General features: G+C 42.4%; 1 protein-coding gene across 6 annotated transcripts in view; it reads left to right on the forward strand.

Annotated features, from left to right (window-relative positions):
* Dnmt3 (DNA methyltransferase 3) overlaps positions 1-20,736 on the forward strand; it is a 174,686-nt gene that overhangs the window by 147,056 nt on the left and 6,894 nt on the right. For all 6 annotated transcript variants that reach the window (XM_076420109.1, XM_076420113.1, XM_076420110.1 and 3 more), the window contains 10 exons: positions 12,048-13,626; positions 15,204-15,292; positions 15,505-15,609; positions 15,720-15,801; positions 16,344-16,454; positions 16,660-16,803; positions 19,117-19,208; positions 19,343-19,453; positions 20,077-20,302; positions 20,372-20,499. In XM_076420109.1, coding sequence (XP_076276224.1) covers positions 12,048-13,626; positions 15,204-15,292; positions 15,505-15,609; positions 15,720-15,801; positions 16,344-16,454; positions 16,660-16,803; positions 19,117-19,208; positions 19,343-19,453; positions 20,077-20,302; positions 20,372-20,499 — 2,667 coding nt within the window. The remainder of the gene's footprint in view (positions 1-12,047; positions 13,627-15,203; positions 15,293-15,504; positions 15,610-15,719; positions 15,802-16,343; positions 16,455-16,659; positions 16,804-19,116; positions 19,209-19,342; positions 19,454-20,076; positions 20,303-20,371; positions 20,500-20,736) is intronic.

Below are 20,736 nucleotides of genomic sequence, written 5' to 3' on the forward strand. Positions count from 1 at the left end.
GTTTCAATTTATACTGAAAGTCGTCATGACCGAATCCACAAATACGTACGCTCGCTCCCGCGGCTCCTAGTCCATTCATATCAGCTGAGTACGCGTAAACACGAACGTATCCACGGCGCCGCTCCACTACCACCACCACCGGGCGACGCCGACGCCGCGTCTTCGCGAAATATCGCAGATCGATCCCAACGTTCTCGTTCCACGCGAGCCGATCGTGCGCCTCTTAACGGCGGACCGCCAAAATCTTGCCCCCTCCACTCACGATTAGTCCACATTCCCCTAATTATCCCCTCTCCCCCCACCCTTGTCCCTCGTTTTCACGTATCTCGTGAAAAAATGCTTTTCTCAGCCTTCCTCTATTGCAACACATTGATGAACTTCCAAAACATTAGGTCGTTCGGAAAATCATTACGTTCTCTCAAGGGACAACGAAAGCTGCCTTTCTACCATTTAGAATAATTCTACCGAAGAATTTTTGTTTTTATCAGCAAAAAATTGAGTTACATAACTTTTTACGAAATTTGCACTGCATAAAAAATGTTGCAAAAAGCTCCCGTTAAACAGCCACAATTTTTTCTCCCGTGCACTGCATTTTCACCGTTGCGGTAGTCAAAAAGCAAAAGGTGATGGAAATGCGTACTTTGAATTTGCATATTTGAGGCGATGACAAAAAAATGCTGGGAAGGTTAGAAAGCACTACAAGGCGGGAAATGACGTCCGAAATGTCAGGTGCCAAGATGTACCACGATTTTGCAGTAATAACAAATAGAAGCAATAGAAGGGCGACCTAATACTTGTTAAAATTATATCAATAGAAGAAGTAGACGTCCAATCAAATATTTACTACTAGACTGCGGATCTTTATACAAAATAAAATTCAAGCATTAATTTGCAGGCTGCCAAAGCTAAATACAAATTAATTTTCCTCATTAATAATTCTAACATGTTGAACATAGTATATCGACATTAGGAAATTCTTTCATTCCTTTTAGTGCTTTAAATTGCGCTTACACATTTTTGTCATAATCGCAGAAAAATCAATGAATCAATATTATTTCATCTGAAGAGAAACGCGTAACATTCGTATTTTTTCAACTTCGATAAAATCTTCATCACGAGTTTGGCTCGTTAAAATACGGCAAGGGTTAATGAGGAAAATAAATTGTTCCATGGCTTCCGTAGATCGTAATTGATGTGTAAGCATTTTATTTTGCATAAAGATCCACGCTCTACTAATGATAATTGAATGTCCCCCCTTCGTTTTGGTGAGCCGCGGGGTAATTCCAGAAGGGTGATCGAAGGATGGTTGATTTCGCGGGCGTTTTATTCGTGACACGTTCCGTAGCCATCGAGGATCGATCGATCCTCGCGTGGAGCGGCTTCTCGCGTGAAATCGCGCGTCGCCGTTGGATCGAGTCACGCGAGATCGCGACTAAAGGGTACGCGCGATCGCGTGCGCGATCCCCCGGCGTTTTCGAGTGTCTCTGAAGACGCTTAATAATACGTTCGCATCGTTCGCGGAAGGATGGATGGTCAAGAGGCCGGCGCGTCGTTTCGCAGTGCTTCGCAATGCTTCGCGCGACGCGTTCACCGATTCCCTTTCCGCGCTATTCTCTGTCGACCGCTGCTAATCGAGAACCGAGTCTCTCTTTCTTTCTCTCTAAAGTGTCTCCGCTATGCCGATCCCAGAGACGATCGCCAGCTAACGAGGACTCGCGAGCTTTCATCGCTTTCATCGACAACCTCTACTGATGAGAAACAGATAGCTCATCGGAAAGCGGAGATTCATGAAACAACGGGAAAAATGGTTTCACTTGTTACTAGACTGCGGATCTTTATGCAATTATCGCTTTTGAAAATTTTCATATAGTGCTAGGATATAAAATATGACAGAATTTATACTACCACAGAAAATAAGGTTTGGCTGTTCTTTACTTTACCGGACTCAAAATTTGTGCCTTCCTCCTATAAATTATGATGTATTTGGTATGTAATCCAGTAGATTTGTACCCCGGATGGCTGCAGATCGAAGTTTCGATCCTGAAGGATCAATGGTTTAGGAGTTATGCTTGCTTAAAGTTGAGCAATCTGCAGTGTTTTTGATAGGCAAGGGCACCGTCATATTGATTTGTAGTGACGACCGCGAGCCGCTAACCGAGCAGACCCACCGACCTAATCAACAACCAATTCATTAATTATTCTCCTCGGTAAATGGCATGCAACCGTCACTACAAACCAATATGGCGGCGCTCTTACCTGTCAAAAACACTACAGATTGCTCAACTTTAAGCAAGCATAACTCCAAAACCATTGATCCTGCAAGACCGAAACTTCGATCTGCAGCCGCCCCGGGTACAAATCTACTGGATTGTATACCGAATACATAAGAATTTATAGGAGAAAGACACAAATTTTGAGTCCGATAAAGCAAAGTTTACCCTAAGATTTTATTTGATTCGAGTTTCTTAAAATTCGTGTACAGAGATCGCAAATTGCATAACATCCGAGGTCTACTTATTACATTTTCTGTTCGTGTTGCTGTAAACATTTGACTCAACTGCTGAATATTTTATTTATCAATCTCAGCTTTCCAGACGGGAGACCAGTACTACGATCTTCTTATTTGGGCTTGCAACGGAATTTTAAAAATATGTAGATCCGTGTAAGTTGTAAATAGACAGCGGATCTTTTTATGCGAAATAAAAATTGTTTTTATTTTCATTCTTAGTATGTTGAATGGGTTGAAAATAATATAACAAAGTTTTTAAATTCGTCTAATGTTCTTAATGTTTTAATTTACACCTACTCATTTTTCTTATAAATGCATCAAATTCGCTGTCCGAAAATTTCATCGGAATTGATTAATTGCAGTTTCTCGCGATTCTTCGTTAACCTGTGAGGTTGAATAATAACAAAAGATGGTGGAATCTACGAGTAGAACGACCACAAAGACCTCAAACGAAAAGCTCATCTCGAAAGAGATTTGCATCTGGTCCTACTCGGCACACGTCGCGACAGTTTTAAAGATCGGGTAATTAGTTGATTAGGGATGACGGCACAGAAGCCAGGCCCGTGGAAAAAGTGTATTTACGTGGGTGAGCCGAGCGTAGCACCGGAGGTTCCAACAGGGGAATTCTACGTCTGTGCCGTTACGAATAGTCCGTCTGAATCTACTTCATCTATTGTTAATCTCTACCTCTAATCCCGAGCATTCGTCTCTTTCATATCTTATTTACATTCATCCCATTCTCGCTTAAACAGCCCCCCTCGTTAAGCGAGACTTTACCGTAATCCAGGATTGCGATAAAATGACAAATATTTGTGGCAAAATGGAAAATGGATTGCACGCGTGGATTACACATCTGTGTCGGTGATGGAGGAATCCGACGACTGTGAGGGAACGAAAGACGAAGTGGAAGCAGTGGTGCATGTATTACTATCGTAAAGAAATGCTCGTTTTCCAACACACTCGAACAGACTTGGATTACGAGATCACACTAATTCATAGGAAATTCGTGCTTGACGCGTTAACTACTGCTCTTGTATTATTACTACGTTGACTGCCGTTGTATCGATCACATTATTCTCCGACTAATTTTTCTTGCAATTTGCTCTAGCGTATCAAATCTTAATTGGCTTCAAATGGGATGGGATAAATGTATTTTTCACAATTCATTTTGACCGTCACAGCAAGAGGAACACAAACGTTATTAATCAGCAGACTGCGGATCGTTTTGCAAAATTTTCTACATTTGTTTGTAAAGACCAAGAGCTGGTTGGAAATATTTTTCCTTCTTTAATTATTTCAGTTGGTCGAAAGCAATGTGTCGACACTTTTTAATTCTCTTAATATCTTCATTGTTTCAAGTTGCAGCTATTCATATTTATCATAAATGCATAAAATCCACGGTCTATTCATCAACAGATTTCTATAGGTAATGTTTAGACAACGGATCCTTATGCAAAATAAAAATTTTCTTCCTTGATACCAGGGACCCTAACTGTTATAACCAAAAAGAAAAAAGTCATGGAATAACAAGTATTTCATCGACTAAAATCGTATTGGTTACAAATAAGGATTATAAGTAACGGAAAATTTTTTCTCTTGTCGGTAAATGTTATCAATGAGAGAAATTCATTTCGATCACTTAAGAGTTATCAATGAGAGAAGCTCATTTCGATCGCTCATAACAGTTATCGATGAGAGAAGTTTATTTCGGTCGCCCATAACTAGACTGCGGATCTTTATGCATTTATAGCAAAATTGAGTAGATGAAATTAAAAATTTTTGGAAAATTGGAAAAATTGCAAATGCCAATATATGATTTCTTCTCTATTAAAATCACTAAGCGAAGAAATAACATTGAATTTGGTTTCTACTTGTTGCAATCGATGCAGACAATTTTTATTTTGCATAAAAATCCGCAGTCTACTCATAAAAGTTGTCGACGAGAGGAATTTATTTCGATCGTTCATAACAATTATCGATATATCGATACGAGAAATTTATTTCGATCGCTCATAACAACTATCGATGCGAGACATACATATATTTTGATCGCTTATAACAGTTATCAATGAGAGAAGCTCATTTCGCTCGCTCATAACAGTTATTGACGAAGGAAATTTGTAATAGTTATTATTAAATAGTACAACTTTCAAATGGTAGACAATCAATTATTTCATAAATTTTTTATTCACAAAATTAATTGCTACAATCAAAATTTCATGTGACACACAAACATAAGTTTTTCCAAATTTTCTCCTGACATATTACGTCCCAAATCATCTAGCGTTCATTTTAAAGCAGAAAAGGCTCGGTCAACGCTAACCTGAGTTGTGGGCACAGTGTGAATTATGCACGCTAGTTTTGATAAATACGGGAGTCTATATTTCTGATTTTCCCAATAATCTGTAATACTTTTAGTAGTATTTAATGATTTTTATCGTAGAAAATTTTAGAATAACTGTTATATTTGATCCCTGCTTAATACGTTTAATAGGTTCAAAATAATATAATAGTATTTTAACATTCTTTTAATGTTTTTACTGTTTTCAACTACACCTACTCATTTGTACCATGAATACATCAAATCCGCTGTCTAGTAATCAGATTCCAACTCCGCAGTTTTGGTTTCATTACCTAAATTGCTTTAATTTCGTGGACTTTAGGGACTGTGAGAGATAGCAAGCATTTCCAGTGTACCAACTCTCGGTACGTAGTTGAAGAAAAATCCAATTAATTTCTTCGAATCCGAGAAACAATAAGGACATTTGTATCCATGAGGGTCCAGGGTCTAGTGTCCAAGGGTTCAACGCCTCGACTAATCATCGCAGGCAGCTTTATCATCGGTCCGAAAGGCTTGCGGCGCAAAAAGGGCGTTCTGTCTCTACGCAAAGGGCTGCTCCCGTTGCGGTTAACGCCCTTTGGAAGTAGGCAACGGCGCGGAGACAACCGGCCGTTATAAATTACCGTGACGCGTTACGCGTTACGCTTACGCGCTGGGAATGTTGCGGCTGCCGATGGACAGGCATTTCGCATCCGAAGCCAACATCCCGACAAGACACTGCTTTCCAGGACATTTCTTTCAATCTTGTACTTCCTTTCTCGTACCGATTCATTACCGAACTCGGTGTCGATATTAATAAATACAATCCCTCTTCTTATTTCATTTTGCAACTTCATTGCCTGCAATACTCTGAAACAAATCAGCAAGAGGAACACAAACGTCATTCATCAGGAGACTTCCTGCAAAATTTTCTGCATTTTTTGTAAAGACCAAGAGCTTTAATCGCAGTTCGTTGAAAGCAATGTATCGACATTCTTCAATTCTTTTAATATCTCTATTGTTTTTTTTTAAGCTGCAGCTACTCATAAATTATTATACGGGGTGGAAATTATAATGCGTTACAGACGAATATCTCCAAAAACATTGATAATACGCAAAAATGTTTTGGTGAGGTGAAGGTCAACTTTCTTTTTTTAAATGCAATGTCCTATTATATGTATGTAAAATCGTCAGTGTCCAAATCCAATGTCCTATACATAAAAATACCATAGATCGATAGAGTATCAAATTCAGAGTATAAAAGTGTTGACCCTCATATGTCCTAAATCTAATAGTTAACGAGATATTATTGAAACAATTTTCTTTTTTCGTGAATAATATCTCGTTAACTATTAGGTTTAGGACATATGAAGGCAAAACACTTTTATACTTAGAATTTGACACTCTATCGATCTATGGCATAAAAAAAAACATTCCATTTAAAAAAAGAAAGTTGACCTTCTCCTCACCTTGCAGTGTTCATCGGGAAAAATAAAAATCTTACCACATGATGCCCCCCTCGGTACTTTACAACTTTCATCTGAAACGCTTTATAATTTCCACCCTGTATATTAGTATTATATATGTATATTTACATAAACTCTGCGGTCTATTCATCAGTACATTTCTATAATTAACGTTTAGATAGCGGATATTTATGCAAAATAAAAATTGTCTACCTGATTTTCAACAAGCTGGAGTGAAATAAAAATTCATTTTCTTTCTTAATATGTTTAATAATTAATTATTTATTTATTGATGCCATAAACCTAGTTTCGTTAATTTCATTTTCTTTCATAATATTTTTAATAATTAATTATTTATTTATTGATGCCATAAACCTAGTTTGGTTTATATAGCATACATTACTATAACACTTTACAAAGACATAGAGAAGTATATAACATAATATGTATAAAGTGGAATTAGGTAGTATAAACGGTAGGCGCTAAATCCTAATCTTACATTTTTTGATAAAGTTAAAAATAAACATTGGCGCTGTAATGTCTCGTACGCTTAGAAGAAAATTAATAGTGTAGGGAGGATAGTGTTTACGATTGAGGAGCAGTTCAAACAGGTGTTCTCGTTCTGAATCATATTCTGGACATTGCCAGATAATATGATTGAGATCCTGAGCCTTCGCTCCGCATTCGCAGGAACCATCCGAAATGAAGCGTACTCTCGCCACGAAGGCATTTAAATTATAGTGATTCGAACGGCTTCTGTTGACAAATGTAACAAAATCTCCCGGTAAATTGAGACCTGAAAACCAAGGTATTCTTGAATCGCTAAAGAAATGTTGAAAAAAATATATACCTTTATGTAAGGCTTCAGTCTTAATTTTATCATCCGATGACACATTCTCATTTGATATTTAAAATCGCTAACGAAATCGGTAGACGGTATTTTGACGTTCGATACGGTTCCCGATTCTGTAGCTTCTTTGGCTAACGAGTCTGCCTTTTCATTTCCTACTAAGCCAATGTGCGCTGGGATCCAGATTTTGACAAATTTTGTATTACTAGTGCAGGATATAAAATTACAATATTTGTCCTTCATTTCTAAGAGCAGTTTGTTACATCGGGAATTGAACAAAGGTTTTTGTAAAGCTTTGATTACACTAACCACATCTAAAGCTTGATTAATCGCAAAACACTCTGCTGTAAATATGGACGTTTGTCTATGTAGGCTAATTTTTTTGCTCATATTTAGTTGTGGGCAGTAATAAGCTGCCCCCACAAACAGTGCATTTTCCGTTTTACTGCCATCTATGTAAATCTCAATCATTTGCGGAGGGGCCGACTCAATAAAGTGCTTTAAGACAGCATTAGGGTTGGCCGAGTTCTTTATAGATTTACCCAATTCAAGGTCACAGAGTGGGATGTTAACTAAATATCTGTAGTTGCTGGAGTATATGAGATGCCTTTCATTTGTCGAGATACCTTCAAGAAGTTCAGAGATATTAATGAAACTTTCGAATAAAAGCGAGTGCTTTACTCTACTGTTAGAAAGTAACGTTGTGAAATTAGTATTGCTACCAAAAAGAATTTTATTTGATACTAGGTCTTTAAGTGAAAAGCACTTAAGAAGGTATTTTTTTGCAAGAAAACTGCTTCTGTCCAGAAAATTGGTGGTCTTAGCTTCACCTAATAAAATATTGGTGGGCGTACTTATTCTATAACCTAATGCGATTCTGATCGCGGCAAATTGAATACGATCTAATTTGAGTTGCAAGTTTTTGTTTCTCGGAAAATATACGAAACAGTTATACCCCATGACCGGCTTGATAAGACTACCAAAGATCGTCATTAGGGTTTCTGGTGATGCCCCCCAAGAAACGGCGGAGAGATATTTCATAATGTTTAATAGTTTAAAACATTTTTTTCTTATAGCTTCAACATGAGTCTTAAAACTCTTGTCGAAATCGAAGTTAATCCTTAAAAATTTGACAGAGCTGCTGGACTTGATAGTTAGGCTATCAATCACAATTTCAGTATTTCCTGGTAGAATGTGTCTGTTGTTAAAATGAACAAATACTGTTTTATGGGGAGCTAATTCGAGGCCAATACTTTTAAGATTAGTCTGAATAATTATAATCGACTCTTCCAGCAATCTTTTACTCTCAGCAACAGAATGAGAACTACAGTAGATGGCAATATCACCGGCAAATTATATGTTTAATAGGTTGAAAATAAGATAACAGTATTTTCCAATTCTTCTAATGTTTTTACTGTTTTAAATTGCAACTTATTACGTTGTCTAGTAATGTTTATTTGATGTTGGTTTTTCGCATTAACCTAAAGGATTAAGGAAGCGGTCCCACTCCTCATTCTTCCAAAAGTAGAATTGTCCAGGTTGCGGACAGAAGCGAAGGATACTTTTTGGATCCATCGTTTACAGAGTTAGTTATTGTCGCTGAACCGAGTTGCAGAGACTTGAAGAGCCGTGGTAGCAAGTTCTTCGACTTCTGGACGGGTTTTGTCGGCCTAGGTCGGTCGAACACGCGTCGTACACGCGTGTTCGCAGTCTCAGAACGCGTTTCGATTAGCGGGCGTCCATCGGGATCGATCGATCGCGACCTGACCTACAACGCGGTTCGTGCGACAGTTCTGGGATTGCTGGGGGTAGCCGCAGACTGCACAAGTAGATCGAAGCATTCGTTGCGTCCTCGGACAAGGAGATACGAGAGTGAGAGAGAGAGAGAGAGAGAGAGAGAGAGAGAGAGAGAGAGGAGATCGGTGGTGATTCGGTCGCGAACCAGTTCAGCGGAACGTTTCACGGTCGAGAGAGCGTCGGAGGGACACGATGCTGTTCGCAAAGGGAGACTGAACGGTACCCGAAAGGGACACCGAAGGGAGGCCGGTGGATGGAGATCTCTGGGAAAAGGGGGCCGATGTTTCCCGGTGCGCAAAGTGCCCTGAAGAGCCGACCCGCGAAAAGAGGTAGACGCTTCTCGGCGGTGCAATGTCGGCCAAAGGGCGAATCCTGCGAAAAGAGGAATCCTTTCCGCGGTGTATGTCCACGGCGCGGAGAGGCCGGTCTCGTGAAACCAGGAACGCGTTCCTCTAGGCACAAAGCTTGCCTCTTCTCGGTCGAAAATGACGGGATCCTGCGAGGAGCTTCGGACAAGTCTGGGTAGCTACCCAGAAACACATGGCGTAAACGTGATAGAGCACATTTCTGGAAATTATAAAGGGTAGGGCACCTGGAACAGGTCAGTAGAATATGTCATGTGTATTGTCGATGCTGAACTAGATGCATTAAGTACAACAGCGTTGAAAATGAACGAATTTGACCGATGAAGATGCAAATTGCATTCCGACAGAGAATCTTGTACTGTGTGTCTGTCCCATCGGAATACTTTGATGGAGGAGACTTTAGGGCCGACAGTGGACCGGCCAGAAGTGGACACAGCTTGGAGGAGGCAGAAATAAGCGAATCAGTAGGTCGTTGTCGTAATTCTGGCTACGTCACCGGTGCCACCCCTCTGCGAGCCTCGGAGCGGAGAGGGTTATGTACCCTCGCATGGAGAGAGGGGCATAACGAAGCGGGCGAGAGCGGCAACGATGCCGGGCTCTCTCCGGGCTAGGCTCACGAGGCCCGAGGGGCGAGGGGGAGTGACCGCGGGCGTGGGTGGAGGGGTGAGGGGCAGGGGCGCGCTCTCGTCGAAACACCGTGGAGGGGTTGCGGCTGCCGCTGGCCTGCCGGGGGCGGGAAGGGCTGCTCTGGAGAGGGACGGCGAGGGCACAGAGAGGGAGGACGGGACACACCGGTGGTGAGAGGAACGCGCGGAACGCTTTATGAATGAATGTTTCCACGCCAAGTGTGGCGAGAGAGCGAGAGAGGCCCCCGTGTGTCCCGCGTGTAAACACAATAATACCGACGTTTCCATTCATCAGGTCGACCCCGGCAAAGCACGCCGCGACCTCGAGAAATGCCTTTCGAGGCGCGCCACGTGCTGGATCGCATACACCCCTCTGCCTTTCTCGGAACCCCCCCGACACCCTCGCGACCGAACCCCCCTTCCCAACACCCCCTCGACCCCTCGTCCTCGTCCCCCCGCCTCCTTTTTTTATGGCAACCCTCCGCGGCACTGTTTAAAAAGCGATTCCAGTCTCTCCTTCTCGGCGAGCCGAGCAACAACCCACCCTCGATCCTATCGAGCTCCTTAAACGCGCGACTCTCTCGCGAACGCGGGACACCGGGCCACGACCTTGCCTCCCGCGTCGCGACGCCGATGTTGATCATGCTCCGGTGAAAAACTTGAACCATAAGGGAGAGTCGCGGTTTTTCAAACGAGGTCCAGCTTTATTAACAGGACCCCATTAACAGAGATCGTCGTCGATATCGCAGATCACACTGAAAGTGGTTTTCTCTTGAAGGTGTAAGAACGAACGTGGTTTCCCAAAATCATTTTCGTTTCACGTACATCGGCGATTTATGTCACACTGTGCGCCTCTGACCGCGACAGAGACAAAAGGCTTGCAGGTCCGCGGGCATTCTAATCCGCGGACAAACGGGGCTTTCTAAAAGCGGCAAAACGCTCGAATCGAATAAACAATCGGACGCAGCGAACCGTGGGTTTCCCGGCCGATCGATCCTCGTCGTCGACTGGGTCGCCACGTTCCCGCGTACTCCTTGGTAAAATCGTGGATGCAGAAGAGCGGCGCTTGCTTGTCGCGTTTGGCAAGCGCGCGAGAGAGCGTAAGGTTTCATAGCCGGCTGTTGTAAACTCTAGCTATGGGCGTTGGAGGTAGAAAAGATGATTGGAAGAGGTTGTGTGACAAAAGAAATATATTTTAACAAAACAGAGGTGCAGAGTTGGAATGAATGGTATAATAGTCCCGATTCTTTTAGTATCGTTTTTGTCTCTGATCAATGGACACTTCAAGATCCCGAACATCGAAGCCGTCTTTGTACGGAATGGAAAACACAGAACGGTACCAATGTGTTGGATTGGCCATCTGAGTCCCCTGATGCCAATCCAAGCGAAAATGTTCGGTCTGTCATGAAGTACAAACTCCGACGAAAGCGTATTTTAAGATTGAAAACCCTAGTTCGTCGACTTCGAGAAATATGTAGGTCTCTTCCTGTCTCATATGCCGAAAAGTTGGTTAAATGTATGCCCAGACGTTGTCAAGCAATAATCGCGAAGTGGTGGAGATTGGGCATTTTATTAGGGAAGTGCGTATCAGTTTTCCAGATCTACCTTCGATCTATTCATATCATTTTTTACAAAACAGTTTTATTCCCACTGAGATATCGCGTCCACGCTCTTGCGATACAGACTGTGTTTATAGAGTCGTGGGCTAGTGAGTAGGAACGGATCGAGGAGTAGGAAATTTGAAAATGGGTCGAGTAATCGTTAGCACACCTTGAAGACGTCCGGCGCCGAGAAGGAAATAAATGAAAACGGGTAACGCGCGGGTTTGACATCAGGAAGATTTGAAGGATGGCCCACGCGGTGAACGCGACGGTCGAATCCAGTATCGAAACCATTGTGGCGCCGAGCTCAACAGCTGATTTCTATAATGAGACAGAAAAACTCGGCGCGGTTCTTATGTACCTTTACCCCTGTTGTTATGTTCTAATAAAAACGCTGCCACGAGCACGCGAGTTGATACCAATATTAAATTTAAATAGGATTAGATTTAATCCGTCGGATTACAGAACTAAAGTAAGAGATTTCTAACATTAGCAAAAATGTTTACGTTTCAGATGGAAGCCGGGATGAGCAGCAAGCAAGACGGAAGGACAGACATGCTGACGTCCTGGGCGGAGGAGAGCGTTTGGTCCTTTGTCTGCTTGACAGAGTTAGGTTTGATATCGAAGCCCTGTTGGACGAGGAAATCGTTTGACGCGCTCTCCGATGACGGGTCGCTCGTGAAAACGAGTACACCGACGCCCAAGGAATTCCCCTCGATAAATTCGACGATCGACGGTGCCGAGACGCAAAGATCGGACCTTGGTTTCCCGAAGAAGCCACCGTTGCGTAGATTGTCGAACGGCAAGGGAACACGAAGAAAGAAGAAGAAGAAACTCGCGTCGACGACCACGGCGCCGTGCAAATCTACAAACGCGGAGAGAAACGTTTGCTGGGAGCTCGATCCTGAGCTTGATCACGCGAGGATCACCACCGTCGAGCAGTTTTGGAAATCGTGCAAGAGAAAAGTGAACGGCGACCCGAGGAAACGGCCCGATGAAAACTGCCACGACCTGGACCACTCCCTCGGCTCCGCCGCTAACGATCACTTCCCGACCTCGCGTCAACCTCGGAGCGTCGACCTCGTCCCGGGGATCAGTTACCAGGCGGAGCGTCCCGACGACAGCGACGGCGATGGCGACACCGACGTCAACATCGGCGGAACAACAGCTGCGGGATCGAACGCCCTGCCACAAACTTCAGATCCCACGGTGGGTCACCAGTTGCATCGCACGAAACCGGCCAAGATCACTTCAAGAAGAATCGGCCGCCCGAGAAGACGGAGAAAGACGAAACTGGAGATCTCGGACACCGATGTGATGAATGTGGAAACATCGCCCACTTCAATATTCAACCACGAGTCCGCTGGCTGCAGCCAGAACATCAAATCAGAGGACGAAGCGCAACAAGACGATCAAATACACTGGCAGCACGAGAACGAAACAGTGGACAGTCCACCTCTGGAAAATGATCTTGATCCTGAAGCGTCTTCGACGTTGTACGAGTCCGGTATAGGCACGTTCGAGGCTGATTTTGACAGCTCGCAATCCTTCGTAGACCAAGAGCAAGAGGTAAAGGCAGAATCAACGGGTCTGCTGGAGGACATCGACGCGGTGCAGCTAGCCGAGGAGATCCTCCCCGCAACCGGAAACAAATGTCCAACGACCGACGACGAGGAGAATTGCTTCGGAAGCCGCGGAAACTGCGTTCAGACGTCCGGTAGCAGCGGATACAGCGATTCCTATTCCGTCGGTCCTGTTTCGAGCGATGCTCGAACGACAAACGATCCCGCGGAAGACAGGAAATCTCGGCGACGACGAAAGTCGGACAGAGGTAACGATTCTCGATGCAAATCGGTGGAGAATGTCGCCGTGCAACCCCCGAAAAGAAGCAGGATGACGAGGAACAACGGTGTCGTCGCGACGACGTTCCCCAAGAACCCCACTATGAAAACCGATACGCCCCGAGCGAAAGCATCACGGAACGACGAGGAGTATCACGAAACTAAACGGGTGACGAGGGGATCCACCAGGATCAGCAAGGAGAACTTCGTTGGGAAGCTGATCTGGGGATGCTGTTCCGGCTGGTGGCCAGGTAACTGTCCTCTAACGCGATCCTTTGTCCTGATTCGCTGCTCCTGGAACGGTCGATCGCGCAGACAATGCCGCTCTGCTCGGACCTGCGATACCAGGTCTTATCTTTTCTGTAATATTAGCCGAACAACTCTTTCGTTTGCGTGGGAGTTCGTGCAAATTAGGTCGCGGCGATTTTTCAACACCTTCTTAACGGGGCAGACTCGTTTCCAGGATTACAAGGGTGCGGAATGTGTCTTCTCATTTCTCAATAATACGAAGATGAGGTTATTCAGTAGACAAAAGCGCTGGACAACAGATCAGAAAATTTTTTAATTGATTCTAATTGATTCCAGACCTAAAAAGGCTACTATCACGGAAAATAAGGTTTCTTTGGCTCGAGCTTCTTAAAATTCTACAAACATTGCAAACTACATATGTACATCCGCAGTCGACAGATCAATCTAATTTTCGTTATGCGGCAGCATGTAGCTGTCGTAACTTTATGAAAGTAGCTACCAAATAATGCAAATTACGCCTCGTAAACGAAAAAAAAATTAAACCGACTTCGAAAAAACTAAAAAAATGCACTAAGAATTATGAAATAATTTCTATTTAATTTATGTGAATACACGAACTTAAATACGTATTTAATCATAATCAGCAACATCTGTCATTTGGAAAATTTTTAATTTTTGCGCCGCCTCCGAAAAGATTGTATTGTATTGTATTGCACATCATTGGAATATGATGGACTTGGAAATCTGTAGGTGGGAAGAGAAGATACATTAATATGTGAAAACATCTAGAGAAGAATTTAAGGATTTCCGTAATTTCCAGTGTCGAAAATTTTCAATTTTGCACCGCCTGCGAACAGATTGTATTGTATTTAAGTTCGTGTGTATTCACATAAATTGTATTCACAAAAATTTTTTAGTTTTTTCGAAGTCGGATTAACTTTTTTTATAAATTTTTTTACGTTTACGAGGCGTAATTTGCATTATTCGGAAGCATAAAGCTACGATTGATCTGTCGACTGCGACTGTTTATGTAGTTCGCAATGTTTGTAGAATATTAAGAAGCTCGAGCCAAAGAAACCTTATTTTCCGTGATAGTAGCCTTTGTAGACATGGAATCAATTAGAATCAATTAAAGAATTTTCTGATCTGTTGTCCAGCGCTTTTGACTACTGAAAAACCTTATCTTCGTATTTTTGAGAAATGGGAAAACGCATTCCGCACCCTTGTAATCCTGGAAACGAGTTTGTCCCCTTAATCGACAGCTTCTGATTCCTAACGAGGAAATCGCGATTATGCGACTGATGAAGCAATACTAAACACAGGTCCGAGCAGATCCTGCTTTCGCATTCGGTTTCTTCGATGAGAGACAGAGAGGATGAGAGAGAAAGAGAGAGAGGGAGAGAGGGAGAGATTCGGTCGTGGTGGTTTTTTCTCTCGCAAACCTATGACCCGCGGTTTGCAGAAACACGCGATTTCGGTGCCGGTTCGAACATCGAATTGCGCCGATTTCGTGCACGCAATCGACCGCGCGTTACTACCAGCCGCACCCTTCAATAAACATTTCTATATGATATTACAGCGTTAATTATCGACGCGGACCATGTAGGAATGTTGTCCGAGGCAGGAAAATTGTGGGTTTACTGGATCGGAGAAGCTCGTATATCATTAGTGAATATGAATTTTTTTTATATTTATTATATACTCACTCACACATACATACGTACATACACGTACACGCGAGCACACTAATTTTTCTATTTATATAAACTCTTTATGTACACGCGTGTACATATCATTTCGTTCGATTCTTTTTTAACAAAAATACACCATCTGAACGCAACACGTTCCACGTAATCACCAGGAATTATCCGTGCTTTTAGCTCAACGAAAAAACGCAGATCGAAGCGTTCTCGTGCAACGTAAAGCACAGGCTCGAGCAGACCCAGAATCTGGCGCGGATGCGTGCCATTGACGCAACTATGCAGGTTATTATCAGAAACCATTTTTCTTTTGTTCTTCCTTATCGTTGTTGCCTATGCTCTGTTATCACGGAGGAGTGCTAATCGCGCGAGTCTCACTGTTGAGTCTGTTCCAGATGCTGCGAAGGTACTTGGGCTGCACCCTGACCAAGCCCTACTGGAGGTGGCTCGCGAATAACTTCTCCGAAATGACCGTATGTAAGTCCGACACCGATTATCGTCACTTTGTTGCACGCGTTTTTAATCAATTTGTCGAATAGAGCATCAATAGAGTAGACGAGCTTCACTCTCGTGTAAATTAATGAAAGAATGACTATGAACTTGACTCTAGTGTTAATGAATCAATAAATGACTACGAACTTGACTCGAGTGTTGATGATTGAAAGAATGAGTACAAACTTGACTCTAGTGTTGATGAATCAAAGCATGGGTACGAACTTGACTCTAGTGTTGATCAATGGAAGAATGAGTACAAACTTGACTCTAGTGTTGACGAAACAGAATGAGTATGAACTTGACTGAAGTGAAGAGTAGTAAAAGAATGAGTATACATATATGAACTTGACTGAAGTGAAGAGTAGTAAAAGAATGAGTATACATATATGAACTTGACTCTAGTGTTGATGATTGATTCAAGTGTCGGTGAATGAAAGAATGACGTCAACACATTGAAGTTGTAATGTTTTATTAAAATAAGAGAAGGTCTCATCATCTTGTAACACAGTCTCATTGTGCTTCAGCGGTCGACGAAGTGGTCTTCCATCCGTTTCCGCCGAAAATCGAGCAGAGGCTCGCCCACCTGAAGGCGATGAACGCGAAAACAACCGAAAAATTTTTACAGGGCCAGAAACGTACGCATTAAACATACTATTCGTCATTTAACATGTTAACCGGGGAATTTTACAAACTCGAAATATTCTCTATGATCTGAGGGAAGCTGTTCATAATAAAAGGGGTTGATCGTAAAGGAAAAGTCTTCTTCCGGTTAACAGGTTAACGTGTCCGACTCGTCGGGACCGTTTCCGACGATCATTAATTCACTGGTATGTCCGACAGGTGAAAGTCAGCCGAAAAAGATCACCGAAAAACCGAAAGAATCGCCGCAGCAGAACAACACGGATTTAACGCGGTTGCCGCTCAGGGAGCAGAATCCAGGTGTCATAACGTGGGCAAAAATCGCCGGACACAATTGGTGGCCAGGTAACGCTCCGTTAGCTGCGGTTCGCAACACTGTTTTTAATTCGCACGCCACTGTGAAAAAATATTTGACCGACCGTCCGGTGACCTATCGACTCCAGTTCGTTTGGTAAACAAAACTCGAAAAACTCTCATCGAAATTTAATGAGAGAACATAATAGCCGTGTGTAAAATAATAGTCCTCCATCGGTTGAACAAACCGAGATCAACTATCAGCGATACTATGCACAGTGGGGTAAACCGATGAATTTTGTGTCGAAGAACTTTCGGTAGAAATCAGATAGTGACTATTTTTTAAATATTAAACATGAAACATTGCAGAATATGGTTTTTTAACCTTGAAAATCTGTGTTAACACTAGAACTACCGAGGTACTGAACGCAATTGCTAATAATAAGGACAAAAATTGCATTTATTTCGATTTCGTACTAGTTTTATTTAAATATGTACTTCAATAGAGAAGTTTAAAAAAATTTCTCAGAAGAACATATTTATAATTTTAATAGTTTTAACCGAACAAATCGGGAGCAAGTCATTTTGACTCATCCGGTAGTTCTAGTGTTAAACTTGCAGAATTTCAAGGAAATCTTGGTTTATCCAATACCATGTTCGAATAGAATTTTTTCTCAACATGTTTTACAGTTTTACATCATTTCCCGTAGATTTTGTCTCGCTGATTTCAAATCTGGTCGCGAAGTTTGTCTACCACCTCTGTTTATTATGTTCCAGATATGAGAATACAATACATATACCTTCAATCTAGTGGGTTATCAAATCACTTCAACTAAAAAATGATTTCATTCGTTTTTTTCACAAAAATCGTTTTTGAATTGAATCAGCGTGACAAAATCTACGGGAAATGATGTATGGCAAGTCAAGAAAAAAATCTATCCTTTCATGGTATTGGATAAACCACAATTTTTTTGTAATTATGCAAGGTTAATACAGATTTTTTTGTTCAAAGTTAAATCTCACTTCTATCGAAAGTTCTTTGACTTTTACACAAAATTCACCGGGTTACTCCACTGTGCGACGCACACTGGGCCAGAAACCGATCTTTTTGGACAAAAATCTGCCGACAACTCAGTTTTTCATCGATTCAATTGGAATTTTGTTTTAAATGTTCGTGCAGGACTATACTTTGATGACGTGCTGCGCAAAAATCGTTAACTGTCATGATCAAGAATCGTTATCTACAAAGCCCAATAACTTCGATGCTTATCCGCCCATACTATTTTGCATGTCCCAGCTGACTTGCCGACACTTCTTAACCCTAAACCCGAAACCGCAAAATTTTAAACTGTAAATCTGGCCCTGAGAATTACCAATTGAATAGAATTACATTCGGCAATTATGAGACTTACCATTAATTTATTGATCCAGCAGCAACGTTTTCGCTTCTTGAGAAAGAACTTCCTTGTGCTTGCCATCCTTTATTCTTAGAGAGCTTATAAGTGGATCGGATGATAATAACATATGCCGTATAATATCTATATTTGTCTTTTTGCGGCAACACATTCGGGAGTTTTCAGCTCGTGATTTCCTCAAGACTTTTATTATTTGCCTCTTGTGGATACATTTGGCTCTTCTGAATACAAACCAATTGGCAGTTCAAATGTAGCAAGTACTTCACATCGATGTTGCAGTACCTTATGAACTGATGGGGGTAGTTCATACCATGGATCAATTTTAATGCACAATTTAGCCGTCTCCGAACAATATTCTTTGAATTTCACAGAATCAGCTTTCTTGTCACATGTAATTACCTGAAGAACGTTATGTAATCTTGTGATAATAACCGTGTTTAATCCAGTCACTGCAGCAACTGATTCGGCTTTTCTAAAGAAAGTTCGGGCCACGTTCCCAGTATTTGATGTACCAACTCCCTGTTTGGCAACATCAACTGTGATTGATAGCTCTTTCAAAGAATTTTGCGCTTTAACTTAACGATTTTCGCGCAGCACGTCGTCAAAGTATAGTCCTTCACGAACATTAAAAAAAAAATCCAATTGAATTGATAAAAAACTGAGTTGTCGGCAGATTTTTGTCCAAAAAGATCGGTTTCTAGCCCGCTGTGCGACGTCCCGAATGTTTTACTTGTTGGTGAGATTCTCCGAGATCCAAGATTGATTTACATAATCGTGTTGTATCTTATGAAACTGTACCGTGTAGAGTACGGGGAGTTTGAGTAACGCTGTGGCCAGGTAAAAATCGATAGCGGAGGAGCCGTCGCGTTTCGAAAATTCTTTGAACGCTGCCGGTTAATCCGCGCCGAATGGGAAGAGTAAAGTGGCTTTGTCTGTTTTGGTATCGCAGCGATGATTATCGATTACCGGGACTGTTGCATGCGTGAGCCGGGCTTCGGCTGCCAGTGGATCATGTGGTACGGTGACTACAAGCTGTCAGAGGTAAAAAATTCTCGGTCGAACTTCCTCAGATCCGAACAAGCTTGCGTTACGGTCTGATCAATTGCGATATCTGCGGTTGTCCGATCATTTGTAAACCTGGTAACGTTCGCGTGGGGTGATTCTACTTCCGACAGATCCACCATCAGTGTTTTCTGAGGTTCGATATGGGCCTGGAGAAGATGCGAGACTACATCGACAAAACCAAGAAGCACCTCTTCCTCGTCGGGGTCCTGCAAGCTTCAAAGGTAGACATCCAAATTCTCCAATTCGTTAAGACAGTGTTCAAATCGGAGATCGGAGGTTCCATTTAAATTGCTGAACTCTTCTAACACTAGGTGATGTTGTTGTTGTTGATGTACAGTGCTGAACAAAAGGATAAGACACGGTGCATGTTTGTAAATTACGCGTATTTGAAACAAGGAAATGTGCATTTTGTATGTTCTACATGTTGTGTGCCATCTTCAGAGCGAGTATACCAAGGGGCGAGTTTGTGGAACACACAGCAGAGAAGGAAGAGAAAAAATGTAGAACGTACAAAATGCATATTTCCTTCTTTCAAATATTCATAACATACAAACATACGTACACAGTGTCTTATCCTCGTGTCCAGCAGTGTAGACAATTTTTATTTTCCATAAAGATCGGCATTCTAACTATAAAATCGCTGGGAATCCCGAGAAACGAATTCAAGGGGAACCAGGCGTGCGACGAGTCCAATCGTACAGTAGCTAGAACAAAACCATCGGTCGCCGTCGAACCATAAGAACCGCACTAAACGTTTTTAACGCTGTCAAACATTTTTAATAACGTCTGGAAAATCTGGAACGGTGTGCACGGCCCGCTTCAAGCGATGTTTCCCGCTTTTCAGGATTATTGCTCTCGTATGGGACACAAGACCGATAATTGGACGATGGCGGACGTGTTCAAATATTTTTCGAAAACGAATCGGTCCCAATCGCAGCCGAATCCACTGAGAAGTCCGGAGTCCGTCAGAATATACGACAAATATTCGACGCGCATCGTTAAGATGCTGAACGAGCTGAAGAACGATCCGAACGTGGATGATAAACGAGCGGACGACATACAGAACAGCGGTACGTTCAAGAACGAGTGTCTTCTTTGTAGATCCCGCGATAGAAATGTAATCTGTATCGATCATTCAGACGATCTCCGATCGGTGACGAGCGGGAAGACTTCGCTGGAATCGCTGTGTCTAAAGTGCCTGAAGATCTCTAGGAAGACCATGCAGTCACATCCCTTCTTCGAGGGCTCCCTTTGCGACCAGTGTTCGGTAGGAAAGCGATTATTTATCGGAGCTGGTCAACAGACCCCACCCATTGCTCCAAACTGTTGCTATTGGTCCACGAAAAGAGTGAACGTTTATCAAATTTTACAAAAGACTGTTTTCCTTAATTGTTTCATCGTTCTGTAATCCTTTCTCGCCGCTTTCTGGTTCAGTTTCTTCCTCGAAAAACGTCTTCGCTCCTCTTCCACTTCCTTAGCCCCACCCACTGCTCCAAACTGCCAC

The sequence above is a fragment of the Lasioglossum baleicum genome, chromosome 3 (genome assembly GCF_051020765.1).
Source record: "Lasioglossum baleicum chromosome 3, iyLasBale1, whole genome shotgun sequence".
Classification (NCBI taxonomy): domain Eukaryota; kingdom Metazoa; phylum Arthropoda; class Insecta; order Hymenoptera; family Halictidae; genus Lasioglossum; species Lasioglossum baleicum.